The following is a 17,305-nucleotide window of genomic DNA, read 5'->3' as shown; positions in this document are numbered from 1 at the left end:
CTTTGGAAGTATGCTGTTTTAATGACGTCTGCATCATAAGAGGCTGGAAGCTGTGCCAAAGCTATGCTGCACTCCTTAGGACTGGAGTGTGGTTTTGGCGTGGCTTCCGGCCTCTTAGGATGCATGCATCATTAAAACAGCCTATCTCCAAAGTGTCCCAAAGCAACTTTATTTTGCCCTGACTGTATGAGGCCATACTCTCTGCAAGTGAATTCCTAACAGTTCCTGTACTGAAGAAGACAAGAAACGTTTTTAACTTTTGACCTTACCATAGTTGTGGTGACATCGCCTTCCTTAGTCGACCTTTTCCACTCCTCCACCTTAAAGTGCTTAAAGACATTCAGGTACGGATGCTGCCATACTAAAGAGAAAAGGGAGCAGTTAAGTTATCTTGAGTTATTTCCTTTTCACCGGCAAAAGGGGAGCAAGAGTGAGGAATGTGTATAATTGTTGCATAAAGGGTGTATAATTATTCATATTATTACATATAGCCAGCAGGGTTTCCAAGGTGATGTACGACAGATAAAAATATTTGTGAAGTCGAAGGCTTCCATGGCCGGCATTCATAGTTTTTTGTGGGTTTTGGGGGCTCTGTGGCCATGTTCTAGAAGAGTTTCTTCCTGACGTTTCGCCAGCATCTGTGGCTGGCATCTTCAGAGAATGCTGGCATGGAAAGGACTTGGCTATATATATTGTGTGACCTGGAAAGGCAGGAGTGATTTGCATGTGTATTGTTTGTTGCTAATGGCTAAATATTCTTTCAGATTATGAAGGTCCTTCCTGGGCAGCAGCTCACTCCATGCATCTGAGGAAGTAGACCAAGTCTAGGAAAGCTAAGCTTGCACAACTTCTTTTAGTCTGGAATATCACGACGCAAAGGGATCTTGTAGCACCTTTGAGATTCACTTCCTCTCAACCAACAGAGTGTGTGTGTGTGTATCCCACTCTCTTCCATGCCAGCATTCTCTGAAGATGCCAGCCACAGATGCTGGTTAGGAATAAACTCTTCCAGACGACAGCCATTTAAGACTGAACCCCCCCCCCCCCCCCACAAAAAAGTATAACAGCAAAGTTACTTTCTACCTGGCTGAATGACAGACGCCAACACCTGCTTTAAAAGGATGGGATGCACTAGAACAAATAGCAGTAGTTACCCATAGGGAAACATTGGAGAACACTTGGCCGCAGAGATATCTTGGGGAATGCTTTTCCTTAGGGAAATATTGGGGAATACCTGCCCATAGGAAACATTGGAGAATACTTGGCTATAGAGAACAATAGGAGAAAACTTGCCCATAGAGGATCATTGGAGAATGCTTGGCCATAGAGGTTCATTGGGGAATACTTGCCCATAGAGGATCATTGGGGAATACTTGGCCATAGAGAACAATAGAATACTTGCCCATAGAAGATCATTGGGGAATACTTGGCCATAGAGAACAATAGAATACTTGCCCATAGAGGATCATTGGGGAATACTTGGCCATAGAGAACAATAGAATACTTGCCCATAGAGGATCATTGGGGAATACTTGGCCATAGAGAACAATAGAATACTTGCCCATAGAGGATCACTGGGGAATACTTGGCCATAGAGAACAATAGAATACTTGCCCATAGAGGATCATTGGGGAATACTTGGCCATAGAGAACAATAGAATACTTGCCCATAGAGGATCATTGGGGAATACTTGCCCATAGAGAACAATAGAATACTTGGCCATAGAGAACAATAGAATACTTGCCCATAGAGGATCATTGGGGAATACTTGGCCATAGAGGATCATTGGGGAATACTTGGCCATAGAGAACAATAGAATACTTGCCCATAGAGGATCATTGGGGAATACTTGCCCATAGGGGAACATTGGGGAATACTTGGCCATAGAGAACAATAGAATACTTGCCCATAGAGGATCATTGGGGAATACTTGCCCATAGAGAACAATAGAATACTTGCCCATAGAGGATCATTGGGGAATACTTGCCCATAGGGGAACATTGGGGAATACTTGGCCATAGAGAACAATAGAATACTTGCCCATAGAGGATCATTGGGGAATACTTGGCCATAGAGAACAATAGAATACTTGCCCATAGAGGATCATTGGGGAATACTTGCCCATAGAGAACAATAGAATACTTGGCCATAGAGAACAATAGAATACTTGCCCATAGAGGATCATTGGGGAATACTTGGCCATAGAGGATCATTGGGGAATACTTGGCCATAGAGAACAATAGAATACTTGCCCATAGAGGATCATTGGGGAATACTTGCCCATAGAGAACAATAGAATACTTGGCCATAGAGAACAATAGAATACTTGCCCATAGAGGATCATTGGGGAATACTTGGCCATAGAGGATCATTGGGGAATACTTGGCCATAGAGAACAATAGAATACTTGCCCATAGAGGATCATTGGGGAATACTTGCCCATAGAGAACAATAGAATACTTGGCCATAGAGAACAATAGAATACTTGCCCATAGAGGATCATTGGGGAATACTTGCCCATAGAGGATCACTGGGGAATACTTGGCCATAGAGAACAATAGAATACTTGCCCATAGAGGATCATTGGGGAATACTTGGCCATAGAGAACAATAGAATACTTGCCCATAGAGGATCATTGGGGAATACTTGCCCATAGAGAACAATAGAATACTTGGCCATAGAGAACAATAGAATACTTGCCCATAGAGGATCATTGGGGAATACTTGGCCATAGAGGATCATTGGGGAATACTTGGCCATAGAGAACAATAGAATACTTGCCCATAGAGGATCATTGGGGAATACTTGCCCATAGGGGAACATTGGGGAATACTTGGCCATAGAGAACAATAGAATACTTGCCCATAGAGGATCATTGGGGAATACTTGCCCATAGAGAACAATAGAATACTTGCCCATAGAGGATCATTGGGGAATACTTGCCCATAGGGGAACATTGGGGAATACTTGGCCATAGAGAACAATAGAATACTTGCCCATAGAGGATCATTGGGGAATACTTGGCCATAGAGAACAATAGAATACTTGCCCATAGAGGATCATTGGGGAATACTTGCCCATAGAGAACAATAGAATACTTGGCCATAGAGAACAATAGAATACTTGCCCATAGAGGATCATTGGGGAATACTTGCCCATAGAGAACAATAGAATACTTGGCCATAGAGAACAATAGAATACTTGCCCATAGAGGATCATTGGGGAATACTTGCCCATAGGGGAACATTGGGGAATACTTGGCCATAGAGAACAATAGAATACTTGCCCATAGAGGATCATTGGGGAATACTTGCCCATAGAGAACAATAGAATACTTGCCCATAGAGGATCATTGGGGAATACTTGGCCATAGAGAACAATAGAATACTTGCCCATAGAGGATCATTGGGGAATACTTGGCCATAGAGAACAATAGAATACTTGCCCATAGAGGATCATTGGGGAATACTTGGCCATAGAGAACAATAGAATACTTGCCCATAGAGGATCACTGGGGAATACTTGGCCATAGAGAACAATAGAATACTTGCCCATAGAGGATCATTGGGAAATACTTGGCCATAGAGAACAATAGAATACTTGCCCATAGAGGATCATTGGGGAATACTTGCCCATAGAGAACAATAGAATACTTGGCCATAGAGAACAATAGAATACTTGCCCATAGAGGATCATTGGGGAATACTTGGCCATAGAGGATCATTGGGGAATACTTGGCCATAGAGAACAATAGAATACTTGCCCATAGAGGATCATTGGGGAATACTTGCCCATAGAGAACAATAGAATACTTGCCCATAGAGGATCATTGGGGAATACTTGCCCATAGGGGAACATTGGGGAATACTTGGCCATAGAGAACAATAGAATACTTGCCCATAGAGGATCATTGGGGAATACTTGCCCATAGAGAACAATAGAATACTTGCCCATAGAGGATCATTGGGGAATACTTGCCCATAGGGGAACATTGGGGAATACTTGGCCATAGAGAACAATAGAATACTTGCCCATAGAGGATCATTGGGGAATACTTGCCCATAGAGAACAATAGAATACTTGCCCATAGAGGATCATTGGGGAATACTTGGCCATAGAGAAGAATAGAATACTTGCCCATAGAGGATCATTGGGGAATACTTGCCCATAGAGAACAATAGAATAATTGCCCATAGAGGATCATTGGGGAATACTTGGCCATAGAGAACAATAGAATACTTGCCCATAGAGAACAATAGAATAATTGCCCATAGAGGATCATTGGGGAATACTTGCCCATAGAGAACAATAGAATACTTGCCCATAGAAGATCATTGGGGAATACTTGCCCATAGAGAACAATAGAATACTTGCCCATAGAAGATCATTGGGGAATACTTGCCCATAGAGAACAATAGAATAATTGCCCATAGAGGATCATTGGGGAATACTTGCCCATAGAGAACAATAGAATACTTGCCCATAGAAGATCATTGGGGAATACTTGCCCATAGAGAACAATAGAATACTTGCCCATAGAAGATCATTGGGGAATACTTGGCCATAGAGAAGAATAGAATACAGTGGTACCCCGGGTTACGAAAATAATTCGTTCCGCCGCCGCTTTCGTAACCCGAAAGGCTTTCGCAAGCCGAAAAGCCATAGGCGCTAATGGGGAAAAGCCGCGATTTGGTGCGAAATAGCGCCGAAAAGCACCAAAAGTTTTTTCGTAACCCGAAAAAACATTCGTAACGCGGAACAGTTTTTTTAAATAGATTTTTTTCGTAACCCGGAAATTTCGTAAGGCGGCGCATTCGTATCCCGGGGTACCACTGTACTTGCCCATAGAGGATCATTGGGGAATACTTGCCCATAGAGAACAATAGAATAATTGCCCATAGAGGATCATTGGGGAATACTTGGCCATAGAGAACAATAGAATAATTGCCCATAGAGGATCATTGGGGAATACTTGGCCATAGAGAACAATAGAATAATTGCCCATAGAGGATCATTGGGGAATACTTGGCCATAGAGAAGAATAGAATACTTGCCCATAGAGGATCATTGGGGAATACTTGCCCATAGAGAACAATAGAATAATTGCCCATAGAGGATCATTGGGGAATACTTGGCCATAGAGAACAATAGAATACTTGCCCATAGAGGATCATTGGAGAATACTTGCCCATAGAGAACAATAGAATAATTGCCCATAGAGGATCATTGGGGAATACTTGGCCATAGAGAACAATAGAATACTTGCCCATAGAAGATCATTGGGGAATACTTGGCCATAGAGAACAATAGAATACTTGCCCATAGAAGATCATTGGGGAATACTTGGCCATAGAGAACAATAGAATACTTGCCCATAGAAGATCATTGGGGAATACTTGGCCATAGAGAACAATAGAATAATTGCCCATAGAGGATCATTGGGGAATACTTGGCCATAGAGAACAATAGAATACTTGCCCATAGAGGATCATTGGGGAATACTTGGCCATAGAGAACAATAGAATACTTGCCCATAGAGGATCATTGGGGAATACTTGCCCATAGGGGAACATTGGGGAATACTTGGCCATAGAGAACAATAGAATACTTGCCCATAGAGGATCATTGGGGAATACTTGGCCATAGAGAACAATAGAATACTTGCCCATAGAGGATCATTGGGGAATACTTGGCCATAGAGAACAATAGAATACTTGCCCATAGAGGATCATTGGGGAATACTTGGCCATAGAGAACAATAGAATACTTGCCCATAGAGGATCATTGGGGAATACTTGGCCATAGAGAACAATAGAATACTTGCCCATAGAGGATCATTGGGGAATACTTGGCCATAGAGAACAATAGAATACTTGCCCATAGAGGATCATTGGGGAATACTTGCCCATAGGGGAACATTGGGGAATACTTGGCCATAGAGAACAATAGAATACTTGCCCATAGAGGATCATTGGGGAATACTTGGCCATAGAGAACAATAGAATACTTGCCCATAGAGGATCATTGGGGAATACTTGGCCATAGAGAACAATAGAATACTTGCCCATAGAGGATCATTGGGGAATACTTGGCCATAGAGAACAATAGAATACTTGCCCATAGAGGATCATTGGGGAATACTTGGCCATAGAGAACAATAGAATACTTGCCCATAGAGGATCATTGGGGAATACTTGGCCATAGAGAACAATAGAATACTTGCCCATAGAGGATCATTGGGGAATACTTGCCCATAGGGGAACATTGGGGAATACTTGGCCATAGAGAACAATAGAATACTTGCCCATAGAGGATCATTGGGGAATACTTGGCCATAGAGAACAATAGAATACTTGCCCATAGAGGATCATTGGGGAATACTTGGCCATAGAGAACAATAGAATACTTGCCCATAGAGGATCATTGGGGAATACTTGCCCATAGAGAACAATAGAATACTTGCCCATAGAGGATCATTGGGGAATACTTGCCCATAGGGGAACATTGGGGAATACTTGGCCATAGAGAACAATAGAATACTTGCCCATAGAGGATCATTGGGGAATACTTGGCCATAGAGAACAATAGAATACTTGCCCATAGAGGATCATTGGGGAATACTTGGCCATAGAGAACAATAGAATACTTGCCCATAGAGGATCATTGGGGAATACTTGCCCATAGAGAACAATAGAATACTTGCCCATAGAGGATCATTGGGGAATACTTGGCCATAGAGAACAATAGAATACTTGCCCATAGAGGATCATTGGGGAATACTTGGCCATAGAGAACAATAGAATACTTGCCCATAGAGGATCATTGGGGAATACTTGCCCATAGGGGAACATTGGGGAATACTTGGCCATAGAGAACAATAGAATACTTGCCCATAGAGGATCATTGGGGAATATTTGGCCATAGAGAACAATAGAATACTTGCCCATAGAGGATCATTGGGGAATACTTGGCCATAGAGAACAATAGAATACTTGCCCATAGAGGATCATTGGGGAATACTTGCCCATAGGGGAACATTGGGGAATACTTGGCCATAGAGAACAATAGAATACTTGCCCATAGAGGATCATTGGGGAATACTTGGCCATAGAGAACAATAGAATACTTGCCCATAGAGGATCATTGGGGAATACTTGGCCATAGAGAACAATAGAATACTTGCCCATAGAGGATCATTGGGGAATACTTGGCCATAGAGAACAATAGAATACTTGCCCATAGAGGATCATTGGGGAATACTTGGCCATAGAGAACAATAGAATACTTGCCCATAGAGGATCATTGGGGAATACTTGGCCATAGAGAACAATAGAATACTTGCCCATAGAGGATCATTGGGGAATACTTGGCCATAGAGAACAATAGAATACTTGCCCATAGAGGATCATTGGGGAATACTTGGCCATAGAGAACAATAGAATACTTGCCCATAGAGGATCATTGGGGAATACTTGCCCATAGAGAACAATAGAATACTTGCCCATAGAGGATCATTGGGGAATACTTGGCCATAGAGAACAATAGAATACTTGCCCATAGAGGATCATTGGGGAATACTTGGCCATAGAGAACAATAGAATACTTGCCCATAGAGGATCATTGGGGAATACTTGCCCATAGAGAACAATAGAATACTTGCCCATAGAGGATCATTGGGGAATATTTGCTCCTAGAGAAACACTGGGAATTGCTTGCCCATAGGGGAACATTGGGGAATTGCTTGCCCATAGATAGGGGTCTATTGTGGAACAGCAGCTTCTAGGGAAACCTAGGGCCCGTCTCCAGTGCTTCTCTCTGGGCAAGTAGGGTTTCCCTCTGGGCAAACATGTCCCTAAAGAGGCAGCCATGAAGAGTGAAGGGGAGGAAAGCACACTGCCTCCTGTCAGCTCCTCCAGTCCTTCCTTGGAGGCCTTCTTTAAGCAGGGGCTGGGTGGCCCTCTGTCAATGGGGGTGCTTTGACTGAGAGTTCCTGCATGGCAGAATAAAGGGGTTAGACCGGATCAGGGCCCTTCTTGGGGTCTCTTCCAACTCTAGGACTCTATCTCCCAGCATCCCCACTGACTCACAGCTGGGGAATGCTGCTGCTGCTGCTACCAAAGGGGCCAGGCCCACACAACGCTCATCCCCTGGAAGCCCCAGAGCTACCTTTGGCCATGGCTGCTGCTGCTGCTGCTGTTGCGGAGGCTGCTGCTCCTCTCTGCCTTCCCTGCCCTCAGCCAGGCCCTCTTCCCGCCGCTAAGCTCAAAACACCCGCCGCCACCATAGAGTCGCCGCCACAGAGCGGGAGGAGCCATTAGAAGAAGAGACCTCCAGCCCGGCTAGAGAGGCTCCCTTGGCCCTTTCCCGTGCCGCCATTTTAGAAGAGACAGCCTCTCTAGCCGGGCAGTCTCGCTCTCCAACTAAGGAAATAGAGGTGAGACCTCCAGCCCGGCTAGAGAGGCTCCCTCTAAGGAAAAGCCTCTCTAGCCGTACCGTCTCGCTCTCCCGCTATTGATTCAGCCTGTCGAGGAAAGAGAGACGAGACCTCCAGCCCGGCTAGAGCGGCTCCCATGCCGCCATTTTAGGCAGGAACCAGAGGAAGCCTCTCTAGGCAGGCGGTCTCGCTCTCCCCGTTCACTTCCATTCGTTCAGCCTCTCGCCACCATAGAGTCGGCTCGGCTAGAGAGGCTCCTCCTGGCCTTCCCAATGCCGCCATCTTAGGCAGGAGATTGGAAAGGCCAGGAATTGCAACCTGTTTCATGTTTAAAGCTAAACAATGTAGCAATGAAGCAACACAGTGGCAGGTAAGCCTAAACAGAGGCTTCTGCATCCGCACTGAACAAATAAACGCAGTTTGACAGCCAGGGCTCAATGCTATGGAATCATGGGATTTGTAGTTTGTTGTGGCACCAGAGCTCTCTCTGACAGAGGGGGCTACATGCCTCGCTGAACTACAAATCCCAGAATCCCACAGCATGGAGCCTAAGTAAACAGAAACACTTTGGACCTTCTAGAAACTGCTTCATGGCTGCTTCCAAAATACATCATCCAGGGATGGTTTTCCCCCCCTCTCTCTCTCTCTGCTTTTCGTATGATTTCCAGTTTGGTGGCCAAACATATAAATCTTTTAATGATTAAAAAAGCCACTTTAAAAAAGTTTTAAGTAGCTAAAAACCAACACACACATATATATATGTGTGTGTGTGTGTATGTATAAAAGGTATATATAACACACACACGTATATATATATATGTGTGTGTGTGTATGTATAAAAGGTATATATAACACACACACGTATATATATATATATATGTGTGTGTGTGTGTGTATGTATAAAATAGGTACATATAACACACACACATATATATATATATGTGTGTGTGTGTATGTATAAAAGGTATATATAACACACACACGTATATATATATATATATGTGTGTGTGTGTGTGTATGTATAAAATAGGTACATATAACACACACACGTATATATATATGTGTGTGTGTGTGTGTGTGTATGTATAAAATAGGTATATATAACACACGTATATATATATGTGTGTGTGTGTGTGTATGTATAAAAGGTATATATAACACACACACACACACATATATATGTGTGTGTGTGTGTGTGTGTATCATATATGTATGTATGTATGTATGCATATAGTGGTCACAGACCCATCAAAATAAAAAACAATTAAAACAGTCCAAATTCCGGGCATACTCTAAAGTTGGCCAAACATATAAACATATAAACATATAAACATATAGGAGCCCTGGTGGTGCAGTGGTTAAATGCCTGTACTGCAGCCATTCACTCAAGACCACAAGGTTGCGAGTTCAAGACCAGCAAAAGGGCCCAAGCTCGACTCAGGCATGCATCCTTCCGAGGGGGGAGCTAAAATGAGTACCCAGACTGTTGGGGGCAAATTAGCTTACTTGCTCATTAGCTTACTTGCTGTTCACCGCTATGATCTTTGGAATAGCGGTATATAAATAAAACAAATTATTATTTATTATTATTATTTTATTTTAAAAACCTTTAAGTAGCTAAAAACCAATACATACATACATACATACAAGCCTATATAGAGGTGTGTGTGTGCGCACACATGTATAAAATAGGTGTGTGTGTGTGTATACACACACACACAATCTATATCTATATCTATATATATTGTGGTCACAGACCCATCAAAATAAAAAACCAATTAAAACGGTCCGAATTCCTGGCATACTCTAAAGTTGGCCCATTTTGTGAACGTGTATCTGACCCCAATAAAGATTATGATTACCCATTTGTCAAGGTTCGGTTTTGTTTTATTCCTCATGATTTAACACAGATTTCTTTTTTCTTTGGCACTTTGGTAGTCTTTCCTTGTCTCCCACTTTCTTTTAGGACGGCCCTTTGTGTGTCTCCAAGTTGCCTATTCGTAATAAGAATAACAATAATAATTTTAATATTTATATCCTGCCTCACCAAAAGGATGGAGGCGGGTTACAACATAAGATGAATAAATACATTAACCAATACATAAATCCCCTTATGCCCCATCCTTAAACTAATCCACATAATTACAAGAGAGAAAGAACTGTTTATAAAACAGTTATTGACCTATTATGGCATCCCCATGAGTTTCATAGGGGTTTTCTTAGGCAAAGAAGACTCGGAGGTGGTTTTGCCAGTCCCTTCCTCTGAAACAGAGCCTCCAATATTTGTTGGCGATCTCCCATCCAAGTACTAACCACGGTAGTGGAATCACAGCATTGTAATGTACTATTAAAAGCCAGACAGTTCTAATACATGGTTGGACTAAGACTCAAGGAGATCCCCACGAAGGCATGGAAACTCAATGGGTAACTTTGGGCAAGTATTGCACTCTCTCAGCCTCAAATATATATTGCCTCTGAACAAATCTTGCCAAGAAAACTCTGTGGCAGCTTCACTTTAGGGTCGCCATACGTCGGAAATGACTTGAAGGCTACACAGCAACAAATTCCCCTTTGACAGGGTGGCCTTGCAATCTTTGTTAAACGTTAACAGACCCAAACACAGGGTAAATTCCACTTAGGTTACAAAAAGTATTTCGGCTTGACCATTTGGGGATGTAAATTATAAAGATCTAAGATCTAACAGAATAACTGGTGAGTTTTCTTACAGAGGGAGGCATTTTCAGAAAACAATTTGTTCTGTGCTCATAGCACTTTGCATTAGTGTTTCCCCCATTGCTTTGGACACAAGCAAATACTGACTGGGGAAGATGCCACATAATGAGTATCTTAACTTGTGCGGTCTCTTTGTATTGTTTGCAGGCATGGATCTGGACGATTTAGAAGAACTGGCAACAAAGCTGCATGGTAAAGGAAGCCACTGGGACCTTTTCCAGACTGCAGCAGGCGCTGGCTTGGTTCTCTATGCTGCATGGGCTGGATCCCTGGCACTTGGCATCCGCAAGGTGTTTGTACAGGTATCCAGTTGATCCTTTAAACAGTCAGAGCCGGGTGAGGGTAGGTGCAACAAGCCAACCTCAGGTGATGATGGGGAATGTCCTCTATGGGGGTTGCCTCCTCTTCTGGAGACATGTACTGGAGCTGGAGGAGGCATCTTCTTCCTTAGAGGTCTTTAAACAGAGGCTGGATGGCCATCTATTGGGGATGCTTTGATTGGGAGTTCCTGCATGGCAGAATGGGGTTGGACTGGATGGCCCTTGGGGTCTCTTCCAACTCTATGATACTATTATTCTAAGACAATGCTTTCACAACACCTGCAGTTATTGGCTGAAATCATATATGATCAAGAGGAGTGTAGGGGTTCCTTGTGCAGAACTGCGCTATGGCTCCCCATCATCACCCACAGAACTCACCATTGCACCGCAATAGCCTACTCTGTGGCTGTTGGGAGACTAGGGAATTTGGAGAAGTGTGTGGCCAAAAAATGGCCATGTCCCATAGCCAGATACAGACCCAAGGATATATTCCATTGAGATCCAGTGAAAGGCTCAGATGATACCCGTCTGTGCTTCTATGATCTCCTCTGTTCTCCACTATCAATGGAATGGAGGGCTATCACACTGCAATGGGGAATCTGGGTGTGAAAGGCTTTAAATTTTACAGATATCATGAACAGGAAGCCAGTCATTCTAAATCATTGAATTAAATGTAATAAATGGTGGGGTTGCAATGAATGGGGGGTGTATTTTAAGAATGATACCACTGAGTCCTTTCCTGGTTTTGCTTCTTCACATGGAGAAGAGGAACAAAGCCAATCACACTTTCAGTGAATGTTTGCAAGCACCAGAAAACCATGCTTTAATCCTTCTCCCTTTTTGCCAGTTGCCCCTGGCATCATTTGGCTTGCAGAAAGCTATCAAGGATGGGAATCTGCCTTCCGATGTGCTTTGTTTTGGGCTTTTGGGGGCTCACCATCTAAATCTGTGGAAATGTTTCTAATCTGCTCGGTTTAATTGAGCCATTGAATGTTTCAGATATCCTGAGAGGAAAATCCATGTTTGGGGGGGGGGGGGGGGATTTTTTAACAAGCTCACCAGCCTCTTTCCTTTAACTCAGGTGCCATTTGTACCATCCAGTGCCAAGCAAGTGAGCAATATGATGTCACTGCTAAAGGGACGCTCCGGCAAGCTGGTGGATTTAGGGTCAGGCGATGGCCGAATTGTAAGCGTGGCAGAATTGCTTGAGCATGCTATTCCCAAAGCAGTTTGCACATTGCAAGAGTGGGTGGGTGTGCCTATAGCTCTTGCTGCTCTGTTTGGTTGAGATAAACTGTGGCAGTCCACCTCTAGGCTTCTGGATATTGCTGGACTGCATCTCCAATGAGCCCTCAACACTGGCCATGCTGGATTGGGCTGTTGGGAGTTGCAGTCCAACAGACTCTGGAGAGCTGCAAGGTGAGACACACTGCTGGTCAGTCCTGCCCAGTATATATTGTCTCTGCCAGGAGTGGAAAGCTTGTGGCCTTTCTAGTGATGTTGGACTTCAAACTCTTTTCAGATGCTGCCAGCATGACCAAAGGTAAAGGAAGTTGTGAGCTGGAGGTCCAACAACATGAGGGCCACAGATTTAATCTATGCCAGGAGTGGGCACCAGAACGTGGGCGACACTGGCACCAATTGGGCCTCTTAAGGGGAGGGTTATCCATAGCTGGAGTGCCGCAGTAAAGAAGGCTCTCCCTTATGTCCTTCCAGAGTGTATTGCCGATTGATGGGACACAGAGTCGTGACTAGAGTCTAATCTGGTCACACAAGCCCTGTAGCCTAAGCAGGTACTAGACAACGTGACTGAGTTTGGATCTGCTTCTAGGTACTGGAGGCTTACAAGCAAGGTTTCAGGCCAGTGGTTGGCTATGAGCTCAATCGACTGCTATGGCAACTATCTCACTTTCGTGCCTGGAGGGCTGGGTGCTATGGGAAGGTTTTCTTCCGGCAAGAAGATTTTTGGAAGGTAATTGCTTTTAGTAGGGAAGAAGCCTGAAGGGTGGAAGGGTGGAGTAGTTCTCTTGTGGATCCATTAAGAAGATCAGAGGATTGTCTGTGTTCCTGTGGCTGGATGAGGCATGAATACATCATCTGCTAGGGGCCATCAGAAGCCTCAGCAGATGATGGAATCATTTCAGGTCTGGCTATGGGACCCTGGAAGATGCTTTTTCCCATCCCTGACACCAATGAAAGTTCAGGAAGGGGACTTTTGGAAAAGAGGAGGAAGAAGGGAATAACAACCTCCACATTCACCGAAGAGACATGTGTAGGCATAAGCTTGATTCATGCCTCTGTATACCAGTAGCAGGCTCATGTGTCCTGCTTTGCAAAAGACAGTCTTCTCTGAAGGGCTGCGAGGGGTCAACCTTCTGTTTCAAAAGCCATCCAGTCCAAGGAGTCCAGTCTATGGACGAAGAATGTTAAGAAGATATAGTCCACTGGCTAGGAAGTTGCCCTTCACAAAGTAGGACCAAGCAAGCACACAGATCATCTGGTCCCAGTTCTCTAATAAGGCCAGGCCTTAATGTTAGAAATGTTTTATTTCTATTTAAAATGACAGTATTTCTTTTCAAATTTGCATCTGAAGCCAGGGGTGGGCAACTGTTCCAGGGAATTCGGGCCAATTTCCTCCCCCCCCCCCCCTTGGCGACACCAGCAGAAGGGCACATAGATAGGGCACTTCCAGTTTTAGTTTGCCCTATTTTCAGTCACTTTTTTTGGATACTGGAGTTGTTACTAAAATTGTTACCGATTTTACTGGTCTAAGTTATATTTTATTCATTTTATTTGAAGGCAGACCTCTCCGACTGCAGCAATTTGACAGTGTTTCTGGCACCCAGTGTGGTGAGTAGAACCTTTTGCCTTGAACAAGCATGTACCAGCCAAGCAAAACCAGATTTACTTAAGTAATTTCAGCACGTGACTTGCCTAAGGTCACCCAGTGGTTTTCATGGCTGAGCTGGGCATCAAACCCTGGTCTCTCCAGAGTCGTAGTCCAACATTCAAACCATTATGCCAGGCTGGCTCTGCAAACCTCATGAGATGAGGCTAGAGCTTAGTGTTAAGAGCATCAGTTGTTGATGCAAAATGTCTCAGAATCAGTCCCCAATTAAATAATCTTCAGCTGAGTCTGTAGAGTCACTGCCAGTCAGTGGAGATAACACTGAGCTGAATGAATTGAATTTCTGGGTCACCACTACCCTTCTTCTTCTCCTCTTAATACAAAGTGGCTTTCTGCTTGGTTTCTTGAGGGCCCACAGCCACTCTTCTAGTGCATACACTTCCCATGAGCCCAGATTCAGGGCTTGGATCTTTTCAGTTGAAAAAGGCAATGGATAGCATGCTTAAAAAAGGCTGTCACTTGAGCCTTTCTTGTTGGGGGATAGAGACAGACAGCTTGTCACAAAATAGAGTACTGGCTTAGATGAAGTAACGGTCTGACTCAGGATATGGGGGCAGTGTTACCCTTTCATCCTGAGTATGTCAGCAGGGAGAAGGTAAAACAATTGCCCTTTAATGCTGGTCCCACTCTCACTTGGATGGACAAAAGCCATGTTGGTGTCACCGGTCAAAATCAGGCTAATGCGTCCTCCAGTTAATTGGAAGGTGTGACTCCGATCAAAACTAAACACTTTTGAAACATGCCCAGTTTGCTGTTCACAGTCAAGCACAGAATAAGACCTTTTGGTTTCACCCCTATGTTGGCACCGAAAGGGTATTTAACAGACTCTTTTAATGTGTTCCTTTAGCATCAGCAATTCCATTAATTTTCTCTCCTGGGACCAGGTGGCAACAATAGAATTTGTCCATTACTAAAGAACAGCACTTACCCTAGAAATGCCCAGCAGTCTTGCTGAGGCATCACATCCATGTGCCCCATTTACTCTGTTGCTATATACTCGCCACAGCCAGATGCTGAGCTGTCGGCTTTCCCCGACTGCAATGTCAGCCAGAAGCAAGCAGAGCCTCATTTCTGCAGAGGCTGCAGTTTGAAACTCATTATTCCAACGTTACTTGACCCTGATGCTGGTGGAAAACGTAGACACCGAGCTGGATGCAAGTTAGTTGAATTGGCCTGGTCCTTGCTTTGTGCTATAATGACCTTCTATTAGAGGATTTATTATAGTCCAGCCATAGCAAACCAGTTTATACAGAAGGGAGAAAGGCAGATGGAACTGAGATCCTATGAGCAAAGTAAGGACTGGTTTAGTGAACCTGACAACTCCACACTTACTACATCCAGCATCTTCAACATGAGGTAGATTATGAACGCTGTCTTGCTTAAGTATCTTTTGTGTCTGCACCCACACACAAAACAGTACCAATTTATTCTCCAAAGAAAGGCTCTGTGTGATGCTGAATGAAACATGGGGGAAATATTATGTCTAAAAGCTAGGGATTGTAGCACATCACATTGTTGCAAATGGCGCATAAAAATGAAGCCACACTGACGATTCATGAACCCATAAGTTCAGCAGCTCAACAGGTCTTGGTCTCTTAACCCATTTTATACAGAAAACAGTAGTGTATCTCGTATCACATCCCTAATATATTAACTATACTGATTTGGATGAAAGGTCTCACTTGGGATGATACATCTTCAAACAGGCCCATCTCACATGTCCCACGAATTTCACAATTGTTTCAAGAATGCCCAGCAAACTTCCATGGAAATTTTAGGTGACAAATGTTCATGCTTCGGTCTGCAGTTATAGAGAACCGAACTGGTTGTTGTTTCTACCAAAACTTTGTCCCCACCAAAATTAATTTCCAACCACTCTTGCAGCTTGTGCCCATGTTGGTGTAAAGTACACGCTCACCTTCCTCAGCAGGTACCTCTCCTGGAGAGAAAGCTGCTTTCCGAACTCCCAGACGAAGCCTGTGTTGTGGCCGCCCGCTTCCCTTTCACATGGACACCTTCCAGGGATGCTGGGGAGAGTTTGGAAAGAGCCTGGGCCTACAACATCAAAGACGTACGGCAAGCCAAACAGGACACAGCAGGAGGAGGTCCAGCAAAAGAGTAAAAGCTTACTCCAGAGTGCAAGTTGTGCAGGAAAAATGGTTGTGTGAAGTAGAAACAGTGCCTTTTCTTCCTCAGTCGTCGGCCTTTAGGACGGATGGTTGTCTTTCCACCACTTTACTGGCAAGTGCCAATGAGATGACAGCTCATCAGTTGCCACTGATTTACTCCACATGTAGCATGGCATGCAAAAGCATTATGCTGTTTTTGGTATTTAAAAAAATAAAAATGTTATCATTTTCTGAAGACGGTGGATGCTTACAGACGCAAACAATGCTCTAACAATCACCCTGGGAAGTAGGTGGGCCACCGTGAGAACAAAGAAAGATGAATGTAAAATCAAATATTGGTGCAGCCAAGCAGACTGGCGTAGATGGTTGTTACATAGATGACATTCTCTGAAGATGTCAGGCGAAACGTCAGGAACAAACTCCTCTAGAACATGGCCACAGAGCCCGAGAAAGCCATAAAAAACTATGGTTGTTACCATTTCTCAGCCTGCTTTGGGAAGTAGTATTCTAGTTCACGTGGGTTTGATGTCAGAGCAAACACAATGATCATGGTAAATTAACTTTAAAAGTGTAACCCTAGTAATTTTAGAGAGTAAGAATTACAGTGGTAACTATATATTTTTTTTAAAGTAACTTTTCAGCAAAGATGACCCACCCCAGTGCTATAGTAAGGTAAAACAACAACTCTTTGATTATTTATTTTCATTTTAAGTTACAGCAAAATGGAAAACAGAAGTACATTAATAACATCCAGCCTCTGGCAGAGATACTGCCAAACT

At 43.7% G+C, this 17,305-nt stretch overlaps 2 protein-coding genes across 7 annotated transcripts in view; one reads left to right on the top strand and one right to left on the bottom strand.

Annotated features, from left to right (window-relative positions):
• Nucleotides 1–8,420, bottom strand: part of LOC149306352 (WD repeat-containing protein 90-like) — a 37,953-nt gene extending 29,533 nt beyond the window's left edge. For both annotated transcript variants that reach the window (XM_089539744.1, XM_089539745.1), the window contains exons 1-2: nt 8,169–8,420; nt 270–361 (exon numbers count right to left, since the gene is read on the bottom strand). In XM_089539744.1, the coding sequence (XP_089395870.1) occupies nt 270–361; nt 8,169–8,178 (102 nt within the window). In that variant the 5' untranslated portion in view covers nt 8,179–8,420. The remainder of the gene's footprint in view (nt 1–269; nt 362–8,168) is intronic.
• Nucleotides 8,421–8,635: 215 nt separating this feature from the next.
• LOC149306351 (adenine nucleotide translocase lysine N-methyltransferase-like) lies at nt 8,636–16,761 on the top strand. Of its 5 annotated transcripts, none has more exons than XM_089540452.1 (6): nt 8,636–8,806; nt 11,317–11,471; nt 12,571–12,675; nt 13,321–13,461; nt 14,289–14,339; nt 16,282–16,346. In XM_089540452.1, the coding sequence occupies exons 2-6, from the start codon at nt 11,319–11,321 to the stop codon at nt 16,300–16,302; spliced, it is 471 nt and encodes a 156-aa protein (XP_089396578.1). In that variant the 5' UTR covers nt 8,636–8,806; nt 11,317–11,318; the 3' UTR covers nt 16,303–16,346. The 5 variants fall into 5 exon arrangements, with proteins under 5 accessions (XP_089396578.1, XP_089396574.1, XP_089396576.1 ...); XM_089540448.1 differs by having other exon boundaries at nt 8,675–8,806; nt 16,325–16,761; XM_089540450.1 differs by having other exon boundaries at nt 8,676–8,806; nt 16,328–16,761.
• The last annotated feature ends 544 nt before the right edge of the window (nt 16,762–17,305 follow it).

Source organism: Sceloporus occidentalis, unplaced genomic scaffold (assembly GCF_023333645.1).
Source record: "Sceloporus occidentalis isolate IW3139 unplaced genomic scaffold, rSceOcc1.0.p SCAF_10, whole genome shotgun sequence".
Lineage (NCBI taxonomy): Eukaryota > Metazoa > Chordata > Lepidosauria > Squamata > Phrynosomatidae > Sceloporus > Sceloporus occidentalis.
The sequence above is the reverse complement of the archived record's forward strand: the minus strand, read 5'-3'. Positions and strand labels throughout refer to the sequence as shown.

Bases quoted from the DNA above. Each gene is read 5' to 3' on its own strand.
- LOC149306351 (XM_089540448.1), top strand. From the start codon at position 11,319: ATGGATCTGGACGATTTAGAAGAACTGGCAACAAAGCTGCATGGTAAA. The intron at 11,472-12,570 runs GTATCCAGTTGA...CCTTTAACTCAG, and splicing joins TCCGCAAGGTGTTTGTACAG to GTGCCATTTGTACCATCCAG. The intron at 13,462-14,288 runs GTAATTGCTTTT...TTTTATTTGAAG, and splicing joins GGCAAGAAGATTTTTGGAAG to GCAGACCTCTCCGACTGCAG.